Source organism: Sus scrofa, chromosome 6 (genome assembly GCF_000003025.6).
Source record: "Sus scrofa isolate TJ Tabasco breed Duroc chromosome 6, Sscrofa11.1, whole genome shotgun sequence".
Lineage (NCBI taxonomy): Eukaryota > Metazoa > Chordata > Mammalia > Artiodactyla > Suidae > Sus > Sus scrofa.
In genome coordinates, this window is record NC_010448.4 from 165134682 (window position 1) to 165156195 (window position 21514).

The following is a 21514-nucleotide window of genomic DNA, read 5'->3' on the forward strand; positions in this document are numbered from 1 at the left end:
AGAGTGCCACCCTCGGGCTCGCGCACCTCCCCAAGATGGCGGCGCCCGAGGCCTGGCGCGCCCGGAGTTGCTGGTTCTGTGAGGTAGCGGCGGCAACGACCATGGAGGCCACGTCCCGGGAGGCGGCGCCAGCGAAGAGCTCGGCCTCGGGCCCCAGCGCTCCCCCCGCCCTGTTCGAGCTGTGCGGGCGGGCGGTGAGCGCCCATATGGGGGTTCTGGAGAGTGGGGTGTGGGGTAAGTCGCGGGGTGAAGGGCTACCTCTGGCAAGGAGCGGAGGCGGCCCCGCAACCGGGGGGCGCGGGGGGCGAGGCCGGGAGGCCTGGGGCAAGGCCCAGCCCCGGGCACTGGAAGGCATATCGTGGGGTCGGAGCGTGAATTCCGTGACTGACAGGGCTGAGGCAGTAAGGTCGGCGACCAAACCAGCAGGTGGACCCGCACCGCGGCCTGGCTGGGGGGCGCGGGTGGCGAGGCCAGGAGGCCCGGTCTGGGACGAAGCAGGCAGGGCCCGGGCTGCGGAGGCGGGACTGCCGGCCCGGGCTGTGGGCACCGAAGTGACACTCGGGCTGGGCCGGGCTGCAGAGTCTCGGATGTTGAACGGACGGGCAGCGGGAGACCTGCTGCTGGGGGGCGGGGGCCGAGGCGGGGAGGCCCGGCCCAAGGCCGGGAGGCCAGGCCCGGGGCCACCTCAGCTGACCGACGGCGCGGGGCCGCGGGTGTCCGCAGGGCAGACTGCGGGCTTCGAGGCGCCGGAGGCCAAGCCGCTGGGCGAGGGCGGCCAGTGGGCTGCAGAGTGCGGGGATGAGGCAGCGGGAGAGGCCGAAAGACGCGGGGCGCCGAGGCCTGTCCGACGGCCCGGGGCCGGAGGGAGCGATCTGTGGCCCGGGCCTCGGTGCCAAACGGACTGAGCGGCAGACTGACGGGCAGGGCACGGAGCGCCGGAGCCGCTCGGATTGGCCGCGGGCGGGCCCGGGGGATCCCGACCTGGAAGGGGGCGCGGCGCCGCTAGGAGGCCCGGGTCCGAGTGGACTGAAAGGAGGCCCCGGGCCCGAGAGCGGCCGGCCCGGCCTCGGTGGAGGGCGCGCGGGCTGAGCAGCAGAGGCGGGCGGGCTGGGGCCCCGGGATGAGGGCCGGGGAGCCTGCGAGGACCCGCGGCCGGGCGGGCCGCGGCACGGAGGAGGGAGGCCTGCAGCCGGACGGGCCGGAGGAGGCCCGGCCGTGCGGGGGGTACCGCCCGCCGCAGCCTGGCAGCTGAGGAAGAGGACGCGGGTCGGCGACCTGGCCCGGGGAGCGAGGGAAAGAGAGGAAAGTGAGGGCCCTGGGGGGAGGCCTGGCGCGCGGGGCGGGGTGGGGGAGCCCACGGAGGCCGCGGGCCTGACACTGCGGGTGGGAGGGGCTGGGGCCCCGAGGCCAGGGCCGAAGTTGCCGAGGACACGGCAGGCCGGGCCGCGGGCCGGGGAAGAGGGAGCGGAGGGAGCGGTGACAGGAGAGGAGGCCCCGGGCCTTGAGGGGGAGGGGGGGAAGAAGAGAGAAGAGAAGGGTCTTTTCAGGAGGAAGCCCCCCCCCCCGCCCCGTGAGTGAGGTCAGCAGTGGGGACCTGAAGTCCCGGGATGGAGGGGTTGGGTAATACTGGGAGGAGGCTGATGTGGAGAAAAGGCTGGGGGGTTTAGGGGGTTGGGCCTCCAGGAATAAGCCCCAAAGTTGTCTAGGGGTTGGGGAGGCACAGCGATGTAGGAAGGCCCTTGGTGAGGTGGGGGTCAGGCATGGCTTTGGAAGAGGCCCAAGTGTCTGGTCTGGTGGGGGAAGACCGTCTGAAGTCCTGGGGTGGGGGGAGCCCTCCCTGTATCAAAAGCTAAGAAGAGTAGAGTCAGACTGGCCTGTAGGGAGTGAGAAAATTCTCAGTGGCTCTGGCCAGGAGACTCAGAAAATCCTGGGGAATGTGGAAGACTGCACAGTGGATCTGGCTGTGTCAGCCTGGAGCTTCTAGGACACTAAAATTGGCTAGGAGGGAAGAGGACTGGGGGTGGTGGGCCAGGTTGGGAACGGGAAGCATTAAAGGTGCCGGCTGGAAAGAATAGGGAAGAGCCTGGCTTAAAGCGAATGGAGAAAGGAAGAGAGGAGTTTGTGGATAATAGGGGATCAGCATCCCTGTGTCTGTCGAGGGGCTGGCTAAACAGAAGGGAGCTTATTGGAGGGAAGCGGAGGAAGAGCTCCTGTGGCTATAGGTTAGACCCCTCGGAAGGGTCATGTAAGAAGCCTGCTAAGCGGTGCTGTTTTGGAGGAAGGTCTGTGTGGGCTAACAGCCAGGAACGCCTTCCTGGAAGTATCGGACTAGCATTTCTTTGTATAGGGAGAGAGAAGGGGAAGGTGAGTAGAGGCAGCAGGAAAAGATATAAAGAGGGATAGAACAGGTATGTTATACCTTGAATGCCAGGATGTGGAACTTGAACTTTATCTTGAATGCAGTAGAGAGACTGCATTAATTAAGAGCACTGGGAATTAATGCTTTTCTTTAGCAGGTACACTGAATACCTATCACGAACAAAGAATTGTACTGAGGTCTTGGCTATCAATTCATTTATTCCACAAGTAAAGATAAAAGGAGATCCTGGAAAATAAGTTTTCAAAGAGTTGCCTTAGGTATGGTATACTCCAAAATCTTGGAGTTTCCATCATGGCTCAGTGGAAACGAATCTGACTAGTATCCATGAGGACACAGGATCCATCCCTGGCCTCACTCAGTGGGTTAAGGATCCGGAGTTGCTGTGAACTACAGTGTAGGTTGCAGGCGCGGCTATGGTGTAGGCCAACAGCTGCAGCTCCGATTAGACCCGTAGCCTGGGAACCTCCATATGCTGCAGGTGCAACCCTAAAAAGACAACAACAACAACAAAATCTCAAGACTTGTTCTTGGCAGGATAGAGATGCTGTTGACTTAATAAGAATAATAATAGCTAACATTTAGTGAGATTATGGCCAGTCATGGTCTACAAAAGATTGCAAGCGTGATCTTTAGTTTTTCATAACAATCTTATGAGGTAGTTGTTATCTCCATTTTAAAATTGAGGCTTGGAGTTCCTGTCTTGGCTCAGTCGTTAACGAATCCGACTAGGAACCAGGAGGTTGCTGGTTTGATCCCTAGCCTCGCTCAGTGGGTTAAGGATCCAGCGTTGCTATGAGCTGTGGTGTAGGTCACAGACGCGGCTCAGATCCCGTATTGCTGTGGCTCTGGCATAGGCTGGCAGCTACAGCTCTAATTGGACCCCTAGCCTGGGGACACCCATATGCTGTGGGCGCGGCCCTAGAAAAAGACAAAAAATAAAAAAATAATAAATAATAAAAATAAAACTGAGGCTCAAAAACATTACTTTGTCCATGAATTCATAATTAAGTGGCACAATCAGAATTTCACTCAGTTTTGTCCAACTCTAGAGACTAAACCATTTAGCCACAATATTGTAGTGCCTTTCAGATAGATCTAGGGAAGTCAGCAAGGGCAAGTTTTGTTTTAAAGATATATTGAATTTAGGAGTTCCCGTTGTGGCACAGCAGAAACGAATCCAACTAGGAACCATGAGGTTGTGGGTTCGATCCCCGGGCTCGCTCAGTGGGTTAGGGATCTGGCGTTGCCACGAGCTGTGGTGTAGTTTGAAGACACGGCTCAGATCCTGCATTGCTGAGGCTGTGGTGTAGGCTGGCAGCTGTAGCTTCAATTAGACCCCTAGCCTGGGAACCTCCATATGCTGCTGGTTTGGCCCTAAAAAAAAAAAAAAGAAAAAGATGTATTGAATTTAGGGAGTTCCCATTGTGGCTCAGTGGTAATGAAACCAGCTAGTATCCATGAGGATGCAGGTTCAATTCCTAGCCTCACTCAGTTGGTTAAGGATCTTGTGTTGCCATGACCTGCGGTGTAGGTCGAAGACACTATTTGGATCCCATGTTGCGGCATAGACCAGCAGCTGCAGCTCTGATTCAACCCCTAGACTGGGAACTTCCATATGCTGCGAGTGTGGCCCTAAAAACAAGGGGAAAAAAGATATATTGAATAGAGAGCCTAATTATTTCTACTCTTCATAGGAAAGTACTAGTTCAGGGTATAGTAGGAGCCCAAAGGATGAAAGTGGCCACTGGAAGAGGGGGAAGGGAATTCAGGAAAGACTTAATAAAGGGCATGTGATACATGAAAGATGAGTAGTTGGTATGCTAAAAGTGGCAAGGACATTCCTCCTGGTGGAGAGAATGGAATGACGAAGGCACAGGGGCAGAAAACAGGGAGTCAGGTAAAATGAAAAAAGTCACTTAGTAAGGCTGAAGTGTAGGAGGCAAAGCAGAGACCTGGAGAAATTAACAGGGCCCAGATTTTAAAGGCCTTTTTAAAATCCTTTTTAAAAGTCCTATATTCCATAGGACTTTTTGAACGCAGAATGATTCATTATACTTGGGCAGAAGTGAACTACCAACTCCTAAATGAGCCTGTCAGCTTGCTCTGTGGAACTATCTTACCCTCAAAGATATGCATGCCCCTGAAATTCCAGCTGCGAACTAAATGGCTGAAGATAAGTAGACCAGAGTTTGAATTAGACTTAGGTTAGCTTTTACAGGTTCTACTTGCCAAATGAGAAGTCTCTTTCTGTTTTCCTTTCCAGTAGGAAAAATAATGCTTGTAACCCTGGGAGAAAAAAAGTAAATTTTGTGTTTGGTTTTTGTAGCCCTCCCAGGCCCAATACTTCAAAGCATCTTACCTCTGCTCAATATATATTACTTGGAGAGGATTGAGGAAACTGCCCTCAAGAAAGGTGAGTGTTTTTCTGTCTTTCTCTCAGTGATTGTAAGCAAGGCACCATGATGTTCTTCAGGTAAATATCACACCTGATACCTGCATAGAACTTCATGCTTTTCAAGAAGTACCTTCACACCTAGTTCCTTATCTGATTCCTCAGTGTCCTGTGAAACACAGAACAAACATGTGATCCCTGTTATACTAATAAAGGTGAAACCACCGGCACAGCACAATTAATAGCAAAGCCAGATAGACACCAGTTTTTTTTTTTTGTTTGTTTGTGGGTTTTTTTGATAAGCAAGAAATAGATTTACTAAGATAAGATGCTTTGGGGAGTTCCTGTCATGGCTCAGTGGTTAACAAATCCAACTAGGAACCATGAGGTTGCGGGTTCAATCCCTGCCTTGCTCAGTGGGTTAATGATCAGCGTTGCTGTGAGCTGTGGTGTAGGCTGCAGACTCGGCTCGGATCCCGTGTTGCTGTGGCTCTGGCGTAGGCCGGCAGCTACAGCTCTGATTCACCCTTAGCCTGGGAACCGCCATATGCCGCTGGTGCAGCCCTAGAAAAGGCAAAAAGACAAAAAAAAAAAAATATATATATATATATATATATATATGCATCCTATAGAGGATGCTTGTGAGAGGTACAGGTGGGCAGACACGAAGGCTCTGCCAGAACCCAGTTTTTTGAATCTTAGCTTTTCTATTTTACCCAGCTGCCTCCCAAGCCCCTCATTGGACACCTCTGTTAATATCTAACATTTATCTAACTAACCTGCATGTTCCAAACACTGTCATAGGCACTTTACTTGGAGAAACTCATTTAGTATTTTCAACAACTTTGTGAAATAGCTATTATTAACTACATTTTATAGATAAAGAAACTGAGATGCAAAAAAATTAAGTAATTTGCTCAAGTCGCACAGATAGAATATGGTTTGCAGATATTTAACCCAAGCAGTCTGTCTTTCGAGCCAGTGCGCTTTACCACTCTGCCATATTGTTTCTAAAAAAGGACATTAAAAGGCCGATGTGCTTCACTCATGGTGACCAAGGAGCAGCCAAATAAATGTGGTCTTTCTCTCTACAGGCCTCTCTACTCAGGCCATTTGGCGCCGACTATGGGATGAGCTGATGAAGACAAGGCCTTCCAGTCTGGAAGTAAGTTAAGGCACCAGCTTGAACTCTGGCCTGACTCTGCACAGTGAAAGCAGGAACAGCACACAGACATAAGCAGTGTATTGGTAAAGTGCAGGGGCAGGGATGGAATGAATTTGGGAAGAGAGTTCTGATGGCTTGTTCTTTTCCATTTGACATTGATCACTGATGTGCTTACTCACCATATTTGCAGGTGATGCAAAACAGGGAAAGGTAGTGATCACAGTGGATGGCAGAACCTGATTCAGGTCTTGGCAGGGCTGGAGCAGTGGTCAGACCTAACAAGACGAAGTTTGATAGAATAAATCACCTCTTCACTTGAGTCTAAAAAATTCCAACTGCACTCTCAGGGTAATGGGGGGAGGGGTCTCGCCTAGCAGCAGCTTGTATAGAGAAAATTTCAGGGGGTTTCAGTTGACACCGTGCTGGAGCCACTCATGTGATGACTCTGTCCTGAGCCATGTGAGCTAATGTAACTGAACTGTAGACTGAAGGACAAGGGAAATGGTAGATCTGCCTGGCTCTGCAGTGGTCAGGCTGTGCCTGGAGTTCGGAGAAAGAAGTCAAACCTCATCATGTGAGTCACTTTTGGAAGACTGGAGTTGTTTTTCCTGAAAAGGAGAAGACTTGGGGAACATGAACTGTCTTGAAATATGTGAAAGAAGGATTAATAGACTTGCCCTGGGTGGCAGCTAAAGAAGGATACATTTTTGCTAAACTAAATGTGGAATGTTTAAACTCTGAACTTATTGGCGATAAAACAAGTTTAACTCCAGAGGTAATAAGCTTCCCATCACTGTTTAATATTTAATGGATTCTGGATAGCTACCTCACACAAGGGTATGGTAGAAGAAATTTAGCATTGTTAGAGGTGGCAGACAAGATATCTTTCAGGGCTCCTTTTAGCCCTGAGATTCTGTTATTCATGGGTTCAGATATAACTCACTTTAGCTCTCATTGAAGCAGAATTCCTTTTGCTGCTCCAAAATTAGGTGACAGGACAGATTGAGTTCAAGAAACATTTGCTAAAAGTTACTACATACCATGTCTTATGTGATATGCTAGAAGTACACAGACACAGTCCCTGATTTTTTTTTTTTTTTTTTTTTTTTGCACAGTCCCCAATCATGAGGAACTACCAGTTTAGTGAGGAAATGTGCAAACAAATACATCATGTATGGGAGGGCAAATGGTATGATCGAGTAGAGTGAGGAGATGGAGGGAAAAGGGAGCAAAAAAGTCTCTCCTAGGAGTTCCCGTCATGGCGCAGCAGAAATGCATCCGACTAGGAACCATGAGGTTGCGGGTTCGATCCCTGGCCTTGCTCAGTGGGTTAAGGATCTGGCGTTGATGTGAGCTGTGGTGTAGGTTGCAGATGCAGCTCGGATCTGGTGTTGCTGTGGCTGTGGTGTAGGCCAGCGGCTACAGCTCTGATTAGACCCCTAGCCTGGGAACCTCCATATGCCATGGGTGTGGCCCAAAAAAGACAAAAGACAAAAAAAGAAAAAAAAGAAAGTCTCTCCTAGGAAGAAGTATTTGAACTGGGCTTTATATGGTGAATGAGGCCAAATGATAAGAAAACAAGCCATTATCAGGAACTGGAGATTTAATTTTAGAGGGTACACTAGATTTAGTAACATCCGACTGTATATACTTCAGCTTCTCTACTTCTAGACCTAAATGCAACTTCTAGAGTTTCATGTAATAACATTGAGTGAGGCCCAACAAAATTCTCAGGCATTGTGTATAGAAATTAGGCCTTATGAGGAAGAGAAGGAACTCAAGAATATTAGAAAACAGCAACAGCTTCCTGCAACCTTCAAAAAAAACACGAGACTTAGTCTTTTACAGTGTCTCCCGAGTAGTGTGGTTGACTAGCAGGTGATGGAGATTATAATCTCTCTCTTTGAGAAAGCTTTTTTCAACATTATCTCAAGCTTGCTGGAGTGGAATATCTACTTGTTATCTGTTTCCTTGTCTCAGAGTATTTCAGAACATTTAGGAAGCCCCAGGCTTATGGCCTAATAGTAGCCTACACAGAAGTCCTGACTTGGAGCATATCCATTCCAGGGGGTGTCTTCTTCCACGTTCCACTTTTGCAAAACAGTAACTCTCACTTGATTCATAATTCAAGCAGTTACTGGTGACTACTCAGTTCTAGGCACTACGCTAATTTCTAGGTATACAGTGATGAGCAAGATAGACAGAGCCCCCTTATAAAGCAATAGTAATTCAAACCGTGTAGTATGAAGAGATCTATGAAATAAAACAGATATTCTGGAGACAAAGCAATGGGGAAATAAAGGATTATTCAATAAATGATTCTCTAGTAACTGGCTAACCATTTGGAAAAAATAAACTTAGAACCTCACTTCACAATATACTCAATTTCTGTATAGGTTAAAGATTACACTGTAAAAAGTAAAAATACAAAGCAATTTAAAAAAAGAATAAAGGGTGGAGCATGCTAATCACTAAAGTGTGCAGAACCAAAAAACAAAATATAGACACATTTCACCATATAAAATGCCAACACTATAAACACAATTTAAAAGGTACATAAACTAGAAAAGAATGTTCGCAACTATATTTGCAAAATAAAAGGATACAGGAGTTCCCGTTGTGGCTCAGTGGAAACGAATCTGACTAGCATCCATGTGGACACAGGTTCAATCCCTGGCCTCAATCAGTGGGTTAAGGATCTGGTGTTGCCATGAGCTATGGTGTAGGTTGCAGATGCGGCTTGGATCTGGCATTGCTGTGGCTGTGACGTAGGCCAGCGGCTACAGCTCTGATTTGACTAGCCTGGGAACCTCCATGTGCCACGGGTGCAGCCCTAAAAAGACAAATAAATAAGTAAATAAATAAAAGGATACAGAGAATAAGACACAGGTGAATATCCTAGTAGAATAAAATGAGTAAAGATTTGGACAAATCACAAAATATGCAAAAACCTTCAATAATGTAAAAAACGTTGGAGATCCCATTGTGGCTCAGGGGTAACAAATCTGACTAGTATCCATGAGGAAATGGGTTCAATCCCTGCCCTCACTCAGTGGGCTGAGGATCCGGCGTTGCTGTGAGCTGTGGTGTAGGTTGCAGGTGCTTTTCGGATCCTGCATTGCCAGCAACTGCATCTCCAATTTGACCCCTAGCCTGGGAATTTCCGTATGCCATGGGTGTGGCCCTAAAAAGACAAAAGTAAAAAATGTTCAATCTCATTAATAATAAATGAGAAAGTAAAATTATACCTCTTAAATTAGTGAAGCCTTGTTTCAATTTGGTTTTGTTTTAGAAGATAATTCCAGGGTGGGTAGAACTTGCGTTTTCACATGCTTTTGGTGGAAGCAGAAATGTTACAGCTTTCTTGGTGGGCAATCTGGTAAGCATTGCCAATAGTCTTTAAGATACTCAAATTCTTCAACTAGAACTTTTAAGAAGTATATCTTATAGTATATAAAAATTGAGAGGGAGGAGTTCTCATTGTGGCTCAGCAGTAATGAACCTGACTAGTATTCATGAGGATGTGGGTATGATCCCTGGCCCCATTCGGTGGGTTAAAGATCTGGCATTGCACTGAGCTGCAGTGTAGGTTGCAGACTCAGCTCGGATCTGGCATTGCTGTGGCTGTGGCATAGGCTGGCAGCTGCAGCTCTGATTCAGCCCCTAGTCTGGGAACTTCCACATGCCTTGGGTATGGCCCTAAAAAACAAGCAAACAAAAACCCAGACAGAATTCTCTTTATAGTTTAGCAAGCTAAGGATCCAGTGTTGTCACTGCAGTGGCTTTGGTCGCTACTGTGGCACCAGTTCAATCCCTGACCCAGGAACTTCCATATCTGCTGGCACAGCCAAAAAAAAAAAAAAAAAAAAAAAAAAAATTGAGATACTTACAAAGATTTATTTCCAGATGTTCATTATAGCAAATTTTAATATAAAAAGCCAGAAACAATTTTAAGTATTTAATAATATGGAAATTATTAAATATAGTACATCCATATTTTCAAAATATTAATAAAGTCATTCTAAAAGTATTTATGTGGTGGTAAAAATGTTTAATCACATGGTGGTATAATGTTAAAAAAAATCCCAGCATTTGAAACTGTTTAGAATTGTCTCAGTGTTAGCAAAACAAGTTATCTATAACTTGTCACATATATACTTCCTTATATTTCCACAAATAATATTTCTGTTATCAGAAGAACAGTGGATGATACAGTTTATGAGCATTTGCAGACAGTATAAGAAAATCTTTAGCTCTCCCTGGTGGTACATATACTTCTTCCTTCCCGACCAGTGTGTGAGCTGCCAGCGCACTGTGGATGGGCCAGGGATTGATGGTGTTGGTAAGCAAATGTCATTTCACCTCTTTGGTGGTACCTCATTTCCCCTACTCTCACCCAGAAGAAAGTATTTAAATCTCTGCCTCGTCTGAGCTGTCGTATGCAAGATATCTCAGGTGTTGCTCCGTTTTGAAGTTTCAGCATAGAATCTTCTGCAAGGAGGTGATGGACTAAAATGCAGTGAATTGCTGTCTGCTCATGCATTAATTCATGAGAGAGGCCACTGAGATGTCAGCTAACTTTAGATGCTCATTTAATTTTCACAACTCGGTCAACTATAATAAGATTTAGAAAAAACCTCTGATATAGATATAGGTATATTCCTCACTTTACAGAGAGGAAAAGTGACTGCCTAAGGTTACATACAGTTCATGGGGGCGCAACACACACCTGGGATTCAAGTTGAGGCAGCCTGGCTGTGGAGTGCATGCTCTCACTATGTCAAGCTGCGCTCGCTGTGGCTATCACATGTCTGGGGTCTTCAAATTTGTCCCAAATTTTAAACTGGAACAAATATTTGAAATTTGCTCCAATTTCACATATTCTCCCCTGTTGTCTTCATACACCAATAAAATATCTAAAAAAGCCCAGTATTTAGTTATCTATAGCACATATGCCACATGCCTTACGGTCAGAAAAGGTGGAGCCGGAGTTCCCGTCATGGCGCAGTGGTTAACAAATCCCTCTAGAAACCATGAGGTTGCGGGGTCGATCCCTGCCCTTGCTCAGTGGGTTAATGATCCGGCGTTGCCGTGAGCTGTGGTGTAGGTGGTAGATGTGGCTTGGATCCCGAGTTGCCGTGGCTCTGGCATAGGCTGGTGGCTACAGCTCCAGATAGACCCCTAGCCCGGGAACCTCCATATGCTGTAGGAGTGGCCCAAGAAATGGCAAAAAGACAAAAAAAAAAAAAAAAAAAAGAAAAGAAAAGAAAAGTGGAGCCATCTTGTCTCATCTTCACATCTTTGTCTAAATTTTAGGCCCAGATCTCTTAGTAACCGTCTCTTTCTCTGGTGAAGTTGAAGCCTGCAAGTATTTTTCAAGGCTTTGAGTGTGGCCCAGCAAATGTGTAAAAAAAAAGTGTAGCTCGAGGCAGGATTTGAAGGATTCAGGAAAACCCTCTTTGCTTCCACTTAAGGCAAGTAGAGATTTGGTTCCAGGCATTTTTTCCTGCTCCCCTCTTGCCCCAACACTGCTTCTGGAGAGCCCCTTCTCTCTTATTGATGCCACGCAGTCAGCTCAAATGAAGCCTTTCCTAGTTTTTACCACGGCAGGCACAGTCTTAGGGAATGGCTCAGGAAGGGGAATGATGCTTGCCCGAGAATAATAGAGGCCAGGTCCTGCTAAGGACCTCAGGTAAACAGGGTCAGTCTGGTACGAGGGAATGCATGGAGGCAGGGCAAATACCAAACGAAGTGTCTTATTTTTGGCCTTGGGGAACCTCAGGCCCCACTGCCTTTGCTTCAAGCCCAAGAAGCACCCTGCTTAACAGGCTCCGCCTCCATCAAGTCCATTTCACACTTCCTGTCTGAGGTAATTCTCATCAACAGCAGCAGAGGTGGCATTTCGTATTTATAGTTTACAAGTGCTTTAAATTTGTGTTTGTCTCATTTGATCATAAACCTGTGAAATAGGTGGTATTATCTACATTTCACAGATGACGAAGTTCAAGGAGGCAGAGTGTAGTGGCAGAGCGGGCACTTTTATCAAAGTCATTGGACTTTCTAAGCACATTAGGAGAGAAGGGGGGCTTAGAGAAACATTTGTCTGTGTGTCCTTTTGACGTAGGTAGCAGTAGTTGCTAATCTCTGATATACATCAGAATAAAAAAAAAAAAAAGATGCATAGACCTTACCTCAGATGTAACATAACAGAATCAACAAGTCTGGGTACCTGGCATATGAATTTTGGGAAAAAGCTGCGCAGTAGTCCTCTTGTGGTACAGCAGACTGAGGATCCAGTGTTGTCACTGCAGCAGCTCAGGTTGGATCCGTGGCCCAGGAACTTTTGTATACCATGGGCACTGCCAAAACCAAAACCAACCAAACAAAAAACTCCACAGTAAATTCTGGTGTAAACCAAAGGCTAAAAATCCCGTGTTCAGTTTTTTTCTTCTTGGCCACATCTGCAGCATGTTCCCAGGCCAGGGGTCGAACCTGTGCCACATCAGCAACCTGAGCTGCTCCAGCAACAGCGCTGGATCCCTAACCTGCTTAGCCACAAGAGAACTCCCAAAGTTCTAAATTTATCAGAGTGGAGTTCCTCTTTGACTCTGATTTTAAGGGCCTGGCATTGTCACTGCGATGGTTCTAGTTACAGCTCTGGCACGTGTTTGATCCCTGGCCCGGGAACTGCGTGTCATAGGTGCGCCTCCCCCCAAAAAATACCAAGACTTGGTCCCTCCTCTCCAGGAATTTCTGATCTGGTTGGGATAAGATGTGAAGATGTGTACCCAGGCAGAGACGCAACATCACGAGACAAATGTACCGATGTGTGAGACTTGAGTAGTCCCAACAGGAGAGCTTTAGGGAGGGGTAGAGTGGGGGTGGAAGGGTGGGGGCAGACCAAGACAATGAGACTAACGGCTTCAGAGAGCACTTTCAGGAAGTCTACTTGGCTTGGCAATGGGGAGCATTTCTGGCAGATGCAGGAAAGGACACAGAAGAGAGGTTTGGGTCAGTGAGGTGGCCAGTTTGGCCAGAGCAAAGCACTCATGAACAAGATGTGGGAGATACAGCTTCTCAGGCAGGCAGAGGCCCTGCCAGGCTGGGGAACTTCCAAAGTGCTATAGCCCTGATCCCCCAGGCAGTTGGGTAACACGAGGGGTTTTAAAGAACAATTAATATAAAGATGAATCCAGGAGTTCACTTTGTGGCTCAGCAGGTTAAAAACCCAACAGTGCCTGTGAGGATTCAGGTTCAATCTCTGGCCTCCACTCTGTGGGTTAAGGATCCAGCGCTGCCAGAAGCTACGGCGTAGCCTGCAGATGTGGCTCAGATCTGGCGTTGCTGTGGCTGTGGTGTAGGCCAGCAGCTGCAGTTCTGACTCAACCCCTACCTAGCCAGGAACTTCCATATGCAGCAGGTGCGGCCATTTAAAAAGCAAAAAAACACAGAGATGAATCTCGTGGACTCATGCAAGTTTGGGAAGGGAACAGAGAGCAATAAGCTAATGAAGTTGCCAGCTGGGAGGTGATACGTGTCTGAACAAAGACGGAAGTGTTAAGAATGGAAAGTAAGGACCAGGTTCTAGAAACAAATATGCAAGAATTTATAGGATTGCTTCACTTGAGAGGCACTGTCGCAAAATACTCTGGAACCAGATTTTCTGGGCTAAAATCTTAATCCTGTCACTTCGCCGTGTAACTACAAACAGTCACCACCTTTGTGCCTTGGCCTTCTTACCTATAAAATGGATCCAGTAGTAATACATACCCCAAAGATGTGAGGATTGCATGAATTTGCATAAATTATTTAGAATGTTACCTGGCTTAGTATAAAGCTAGCTCCCAGAAGGAAGGCAACTAAGTTGCTAACAGTTCTGTGGGTAGCACTCTTAGCATCACAGCTGTCTGGAATGTTCTCTGCTTTCAGAGTGTGACCTGTTGGCGAGCCAAGTTTATGGAGGCCTTTTTTTCCCATGTTCTACGTGGGACCATTGATGTGTCTTCCGACAGGCGTCTTTGTGACCAGCGCTTCTCGCCTCTCCTGCATAGCTCCCGCCACGTCCGGCAGCTCACCATCTGCAACATGCTGCAGGGGGCAACTGAGCTGGTGGCAGAGCCCAACCGCAGGGTTCTGGAGACCCTGGCCAGCTCCCTGCACACCCTCAAGTTCCGACACCTGCTCTTTTCTGATGTGGCTGCTCAGCAGTCACTTCGGCAGCTGTTACACCAGCTTATTCACCATGGGGCCGTCAGCCAGGTGTCGCTGTACTCCTGGCCTGTGCCTGAGTCAGCCCTTTTCATTCTCATCCTCACCATGAGTGCTGGCTTCTGGCAGCCAGGCCCCGGGGGCCCCCCCTGCCGCCTCTGTGGAGAGGCCTCCCGAGGCCGGGCCCCATCCCGAGATGAAGGGTCTCTCTTGCTGGGCTCACGCCGGCCTCGCCGGGATGCTGCTGAGCGATGTGCTGCAGCGCTGATGGCCTCGCGGCGGAAGAGCGAAGCCAAGCAGTCGGCCAGAGCCACACCCGCCACTCGTGTAACACGCCGGAGCACACAGGAGGCCTGACAACAGGCGGGACAGACCCTAAGAGGGAGCTGCTCCCTCCAGCCACCTCCCATGAGGCTCCTGGCCCCAAACGCCCACCCTCTGCTCCAGCCACCACCTCCTTTGCCTCTGCCTCTTCCTCCACATCATCTAAACGGGCTCCAGCTAGCTCAGCCCCACAGCCTAAGCCTCTGAAGCGCTTTAAGCGAGCTGCAGGGAAGAAGGGTGCTCGCACCCGTCAGGGGGCTGCCGTAGAGTCTGAAGACCTGTATGACTTTGTTTTCATTGTGGCGGGTGAGAAGGAGGATGGGGAAGAGATGGAGATCGGGGAAGTGGCCTGTGGCGCTCTGGGTGGATCCGAGCCCGGCTGCCTGGGGCTCCCAGCGCTGGAGGCGGCCCAGAGGTTCCGCAGCATCTCCACCTTGGAGCTCTTCACGGTTCCCCTCTCCACAGAGGCGGCTCTGACGCTGTGCCACCTGCTAAGCTCCTGGGTGTCTCTGGAGAGCCTCACACTTTCCTATAATGGTGAGTGCCCTGGAGGGGCAGGGGTTTGGTCTCCCAGCAGCACCACCTGTGCCCAGTCCTGTGGAGGGGGGTGGGTGGGGGGTATGATCAGGAAGCCAGAGATGTGGCCCTGCCTGCCCCACAGGGAGGCAGAAGGCACACACACGAAATAGTGGCCAACTGTCAGTGCTCAGAAAAGTGAACACCAGGTCTACAGGCTTGACCTAGCTGGAAGCAGGAGTTCCTGAGGGGCAGTGAGACTCTGAGGAACGAGGCTGTTTGAGGTACAGTAGGCAAACCGAGGCAGGGCTGAGGTTGGCTCTCACCAGTCTTATGGAAGCAGCTGTACAAAAAGGCGTGGGACTTTTTTAAAAAATCAAACCAGCAACCTGCAAAGTCGTCCTCACTTCTTTCCCACCTGGTGGTACCTGGCTAGCCTAACTTCAGTTCTGGCTAAATCCAGTAATCTGGAGTTCCCATTGTGGCTCAGTGGAAACAAACCTGCCCTGTATCTGTGGCACCCGGCTTCAATCCCTGGCCTCGCTCAGTGGGTTAAGGATCTGGCATTGCCATGAGCTGCGTTTTAGGTTATAGACACGGCTCAGATCCCATGTTGCTGTGGCTGGGATGCAGGCCAGCAGCTATAGCTCTGATTCAGTCCCTAGCAGGGAACTTCCATACGCCACAGGTGCGGCCCCCCAAAAAAAGAAAAAAAAAAATCAGTAATCTGGAGTTCCCGTCGTGGCACAGTGGTTAACGAATCCGACTAGAACCATGAGGTTCGGGTTCGGTCCCTGTGCTTGCTCAGTGGGTTAACGATCTGGTGTTGCCGAGAGCTGTGGTGTAGGTTGCAGACACGGCTCGGATCCCTCGTTGCTGTGGCTCTGGCGTAGGCCAGTGGCTACAGCTCTGATTCAACCCCTAGCCTGGGAACCTCCATATGCGTGGGAGCGGCCCAAGAAATAGCAAAAAGACCAAAAAAAAAAAAAAAAAAAATCAGTAATCTGCCTAGGTTGCTGAACACAAGTCACATACCTGCAGACTGGTGCTACTTTATACATTCAGTCATCAACCTCATGTGAACCTTGTTTGCAACATCACCTCCAATCCTTACTCTATTTCCAAACCCTTCCCCCTTCTTTCTCACCTCCCTCTTCACAGGGAAAAGAGAGGCCATCACACACGAACTCCTTCAGCTTGTTAACCAACCTATAAACTCCTACATCTGCACTCTTCCTCCCCTCCCAGAAATGGCTGTCTCATCTAAGGCTAACTCTTCTACCTGTGCTCTAACCCACACCCTCTCACCTCCTTAGGGGAGTTGATTTTTCTTGTCTTTTTTGGCTGCCTTGTGAAATATGATGTTCACAGGTCAGGGATCAGATCTGAGGTGCAGTTGTGACCTACACCTCAGCAACACCAGATCCTTAACCCACTGTGCCAGGCCAGGAATCAAACCCGTGTTCCAGTGCTCCCAAGACACCACCAACACCGTTGTGCCCGTCGGGAACTCCAGAAAAGCTCATTTTCAAATGTCTCAGTAATAAGAACTTTTATATAATGTCTATTGTCTGGCATATTTTAAGTATTATTAACTCATTTAAACCTTCAGCAACTCTGAGGTCAGGTGATTGCTCAGGGTGAGTCAGTAAATTGTCGAGCTAGAATTGAAACCTAGGCAACCTGGCTCCAGAATTCATGCTTTTAAACCACTGGGTAATGCTACCTCTTCTCTCACTCAGGAATCCACCCAAAACTACCACTGCCACCTTCCTCTATCCCATGCTAACCGCTGTGCTCATCTCTCCAGCTCTTTACAGTCCACCTTAAGAGTCACTTGTGGAATTCCCGTCGTGGCACAGCGGTTAACGAATCCAACTAGGAACCATGAGGTTGCGGGTTCGTCCCTGCCTTGCTCAGTGGGTTAAGGATCCGGCGTTGCCGTGAGCTGTGGTGTAGGTTGCAGACGCGGCTGGGATCCCGCGTTGCTGTGGCTCTGGCGTAGGCCGGTGGCTATGGCTCCAATTCGACCCCTAGCCTGGGAACCTCCATATGCCGCAGGGGCGGCCCAAGAAATAGCAAAAAGACAAAAAAAAGTCACTTGTGCTCTGCTCTCACAGCCCCTCTGCTGCACTGAGGGCATAGGGCTGAATGTCATCCTTGTTGCTAAGTCCAACATACCTTTCAGTCCTCAGTTCTCGGCAGCATCTGCTGCTAAGTATTATTTTCTTCTTGAAATAGTCTCATTTCTACCACCTCAAAATATTCGGATTATTTTTCTTCTCCCTTCCTGGACATTAATGTTCAGAGTTCTCCGAGCTTTCCCACTTTATGCATGCTTCCTGGATGACTGTTCGTTCTCGGTTTTATTTTTTGTCTTCTTAGGGCCACACCCGTGGCATGTAGACGTTCCCAGGGTAGGGGTCAGATTGGAGCTACCAGCTGCCAGCCACAGCCACAGCAGATCCAAGCTGTGTCTGCGACCTACACCACAGCTCACGGCAACGCTGGATCCTCAGCCCACGAAAAGACCAAGGATCAAACCTGCATCTTCATGGATGCCAGTCAGATTCCTTCCCGTTGAGCCACGATGGGAACTCCCATTCTCTTGGTTTTAAAGGCAACTTTGCTGAAGACATTCCCATTTTGACATTAGCCTAGCTCTTTCTTCTATACTCCAGACCTATTTGTCCATCTGATTAGTACACAGCACAGGATTCATACACCTCCTTCATCTGAATGCATCTTCCTTCTAAACTGACCTTCCTCTGTTCTCAGCTGATATCACAGATGACTCAATTGCCCAAGAGAAACCAGATTCTCTTACTCCACATGTTTGGTTACCAGGTAGTATCTTTACAATCCTTCAAATTCACTTCTCTATCTCCACATCCTTAGTTCAGAATACACTACTTCTCACCTAAACCCATCATTTTAGCAGTTCCTCCTGACTCCATACATTCATCTAAAAATTCTTCAATGGCTTATTGTCACCATACTTTTTTTTTAATGGCCGCACCTGTGGCAATATGGAAGTTCTTGAGCTAGGGGCTGAATTGGAGCTGAAGTTGCAGGCCTACGCCACGGCCCACGGCCACAGCCACACTGGATCCCAGCCGCATCTGTGACCTATGCTGCAGCTTGTGGTGACACTGGATCCTTAACCCACTGAGACCAGTGGTTAAACCCACATCCTCACAGACTATGTCAGGTTCTTAACTTGCCGAGCCACAAAGAACTCCACTGTCACCACACTTATTTTACTTATAGGGTCATTCTTGTTCTCAGCCATTTACTTCCATAATTGAATCTTTTTTTGTTTTTTGGTCTTTTTGCCTTTTTCTAGGGCCGCTTCCTGCGGCATATGGAGGTTCCCAGGCTAGGGGTCAAATCAGAGCTGTAGTCACTGGCCTACGCCAGAGCCACAGCAACGCGGGATCCGAGCCGTGTCTGCAACCTACACCACAGCTCACAGCAATGCGGATCCTTAACCCACTGAGCAAGGTCAGGTACCGAACCCGCAACCTCATGGTTCCTAGTTGGATTCGTTGACCACTGAGCCACGACGGGAACTCCCCATAGTTGAATCTTAAAACACTTCCCTCCCTCACACTTTACACGGCAGTATCGAGCATTTTTCAGTTCTTGGAGCCCACCACCCTTTCTCCCTCAGGTCTTGATACATATATTTAGTCTGCTAGTCACCTTTCTTCCTCCTTTTAGCCTGTCTCTTTAAGTCCTGTAGGACACAGCTGGAGTTGTTACTGGTACAGGCTGGACTGAGTCTTAAGTACCCATCCCTTGTACTTCCACAGTTGTCTACGCCCAGGTCCCATCACATGTTTTGTTAACAGCCTACACAGGCAGGAACAAGATCCGCTGCTCATGACCATCTAGCAGAAGCCGTATTTACCAAGTGCCGGGTACATCAGCAGGCGCTTGTTCAGTCCAGGGAGAGAAATGTGTGGATTTCAAGGAATCAATTTGGTTCGTGGCGTTTATCCGCTGTCCTAACCTCTCAGGATCCTACGCCCTTTTCTGCCCCACTCCCATCCAGTGACTCTTTTGAAAGTTTTCCTTCCTGGGTCACTGTCCTGCTCACTAGTTTCAGCCAGCAGCCACATGCTTCCCACCACATCCCATCTTCTGCTTTTGTGACTCTGTTCTGACTGATGTTTGCGGGCATGGCCCTGGAGACATCAGTAAGCAGCTACCTGAGGAAGAAGCAAGACAATGAATAGTTGAGATGGATTTAAAATAATCTGATTCAAAGCTCAGATTGGGTAGTTATCAATATTTGAAGTTGTCTCTAAATGTTCTTCCTGCTAAAACTCCCACAACTGACCTAATCTCTTTCCTGCCACAGGCCTGGGCTCTAATATCTTCCGCCTGCTGGACAGCCTGCGGGCTCTGTCAGGCCAGGCTGGATGCCGTCTCCGGGCCCTACATCTCAGTGATCTGTTCTCACCACTGCCCATTCTGGAGCTGACACGTGCCATTGTGCGAGCCCTGCCCCTGCTACGGGTCCTCTCCATTCGTGTTGACCACCCCAGCCAGAGGGACAACCCTGCTGTGCCGGGGAATGCAGGGCCCCCTAGCCACATAGTTGGGGATGAGGAGATACCAGGTGAGGCACTGTGTGTGTGTGTGTGTGTCTGTCTGTCTCCATACACATGTACAGGTCCACCTGTGCAAGGAAGAGAAAGGTTCTTTACTCCAGGCCTGTTACCACTCATTCCTGGCTTATCCAGAATCTGTTCCCTCTTCAGAGCCTGCTGTTCTTAGAGATAACCATAGGTTAGACTGGTCCCAGACCAACACAAGCCCAGCAGGAAGTGACCATGGCAAATCAGTCTCCAGAACAGAGCTCACCACTGGCCTAGCTTAGGTCCCTGTGCCATACCTTACCTCCTGTCCCATCATTCTGCATGCGCTGTTGTACGTGAGTCTGAGTCGTCTCGTCTTCTGAGATTCAAAGCCGTTAAGGGCAAGGACTAAATCTCACGTGAGCACAACGCCTAACATGTAGGCGCTCAAGGACAAGCAGTTGAATAAATGATTTTTCAGTAAACCCTTTAAGGACAGGACCTGCAATGGGAATGAAGTAGATACGGCCAGCCAGCATCTTCTCTCCCTACCATATCCAGAAAACTGCCTGGAACAATTGGAGATGGGATTTCCACGGGGAGCCCAGCCAGCCCCACTGCTCTGCTCTGTACTAAAGGCCTCAGGTTCTCTGCAGCAGCTGTCCCTGGACAGCGCCACCTTTGCCTCTCCCCAGGACTTTGGGCTTGTGTTACAGACACTCAAAGGTAGGACTCAGCGAGTGGTAAAGGGGGGAGGAGAGGACCCTGCATTGTCCTTCGGGAAGCTAAGGTCCACCCACCCCCCCCAGAGTACAACCTCACCCTGAAGAGGCTGAGCTTCCATGACATGAACCTGGCTGACTGTCAGAGCGAGGTGCTCTTCTTGCTCCAGAATTTGACTCTTCAAGGTAAGTTCTTCCTCCAGAACCTGGGCGCTTGTGGGGCCTCAGTGCAGCTCTACCCGTCTGAGTAAGCAAGCCGCTGTCCTTTTCCTGGCCTTATGTCCTCGACTGTAAAGTGGTTCTAGAACCTGCATCACCATCCTTCCAAGCGGCCCCCAGCTCAACTCTTCCAACACTAAACACGGGGCGTTGCTCACTCGGAGAGCGCCTTACCTTCCAGTGGCTGACACATGGCGGAGGAAAGGGGGAGGTGTGCTGTCAGGTCCCTCACAGACTTCTGTCTGGTGCCCATCCCTGCGTGAAGGCAGTGAAGGGGGACCTGTCCACGCAGAGAGCCGCCTCTGTGGGCTCAAGCTCTGGTTTGAATCCTGATTCAGCTGCACCCTTGCTTAGGATTTTGGACACATTCTTTTCTTTCAGAGACGCTATAAAAACGTCCACACCCCTTGCTAAGATCGCCCCTCTCGGGTTAGGAGACAGCGCCAGTCCTCACACTGCCGTCAGAACTCACTCCACTTTCTCTCGACAGAGATTACCTTCTCCTTCTGCCGCCTGTTCGAGAAGCGCCCAGCCCAGTTTCTGCCTGAGATGGTTGCTGCTATGAAGGGCAACTCCACACTGAAGGGCCTCCGGCTGCCAGGGAACCGCCTGGGTGGGGGCAGGGCCCTGAGAAGGGAGGGGGGACGCGGTCCTTTGACCCGGAAACTCAGGGATGCACAGACCTCTCCACTAGGAAGCTGGGAGCTGGGATATAGTTGTGCCGGGGCTTCAGGAGGCTGGGCTCTTCCTCAGCCGGAACTGGGTCGGGATATCTCGCTCCCTGTGCTTGGGCAGAGGTGATGAGCGCTCCCCCTTCTCCCCAGGAAACGCTGGCCTGCTGGCCCTGGCAGATGTCTTCTCAGAAGACTCATCCTCCTCCCTGTGTCAGCTGGATATCAGGTACACACGGTGGGGGCGGTGGTACACATGGGGGTGGGAATAACGCAAGGCGCCGCAGCGACAGAGGTCACGGATCAGCTGCTTCCTGGGGGTCTAATCCAT

At 49.5% G+C, this 21514-nt stretch overlaps 1 protein-coding gene across 1 annotated transcript in view; it reads left to right on the forward strand.

Annotated features, from left to right (window-relative positions):
• LRRC41 (leucine rich repeat containing 41) overlaps positions 1–21514 on the forward strand; it is a 22234-nt gene continuing 720 nt past the window's right edge. Inside the window, 10 exon segments of the mRNA XM_003128024.5 lie at positions 1–234; positions 4707–4793; positions 5867–5937; positions 13867–14494; positions 14497–15006; positions 19352–19612; positions 20133–20297; positions 20381–20479; positions 21003–21125; positions 21337–21412. Of these exon segments, the coding sequence (XP_003128072.2) occupies positions 36–234; positions 4707–4793; positions 5867–5937; positions 13867–14494; positions 14497–15006; positions 19352–19612; positions 20133–20297; positions 20381–20479; positions 21003–21125; positions 21337–21412 (2219 nt within the window). The 5' untranslated portion in view covers positions 1–35.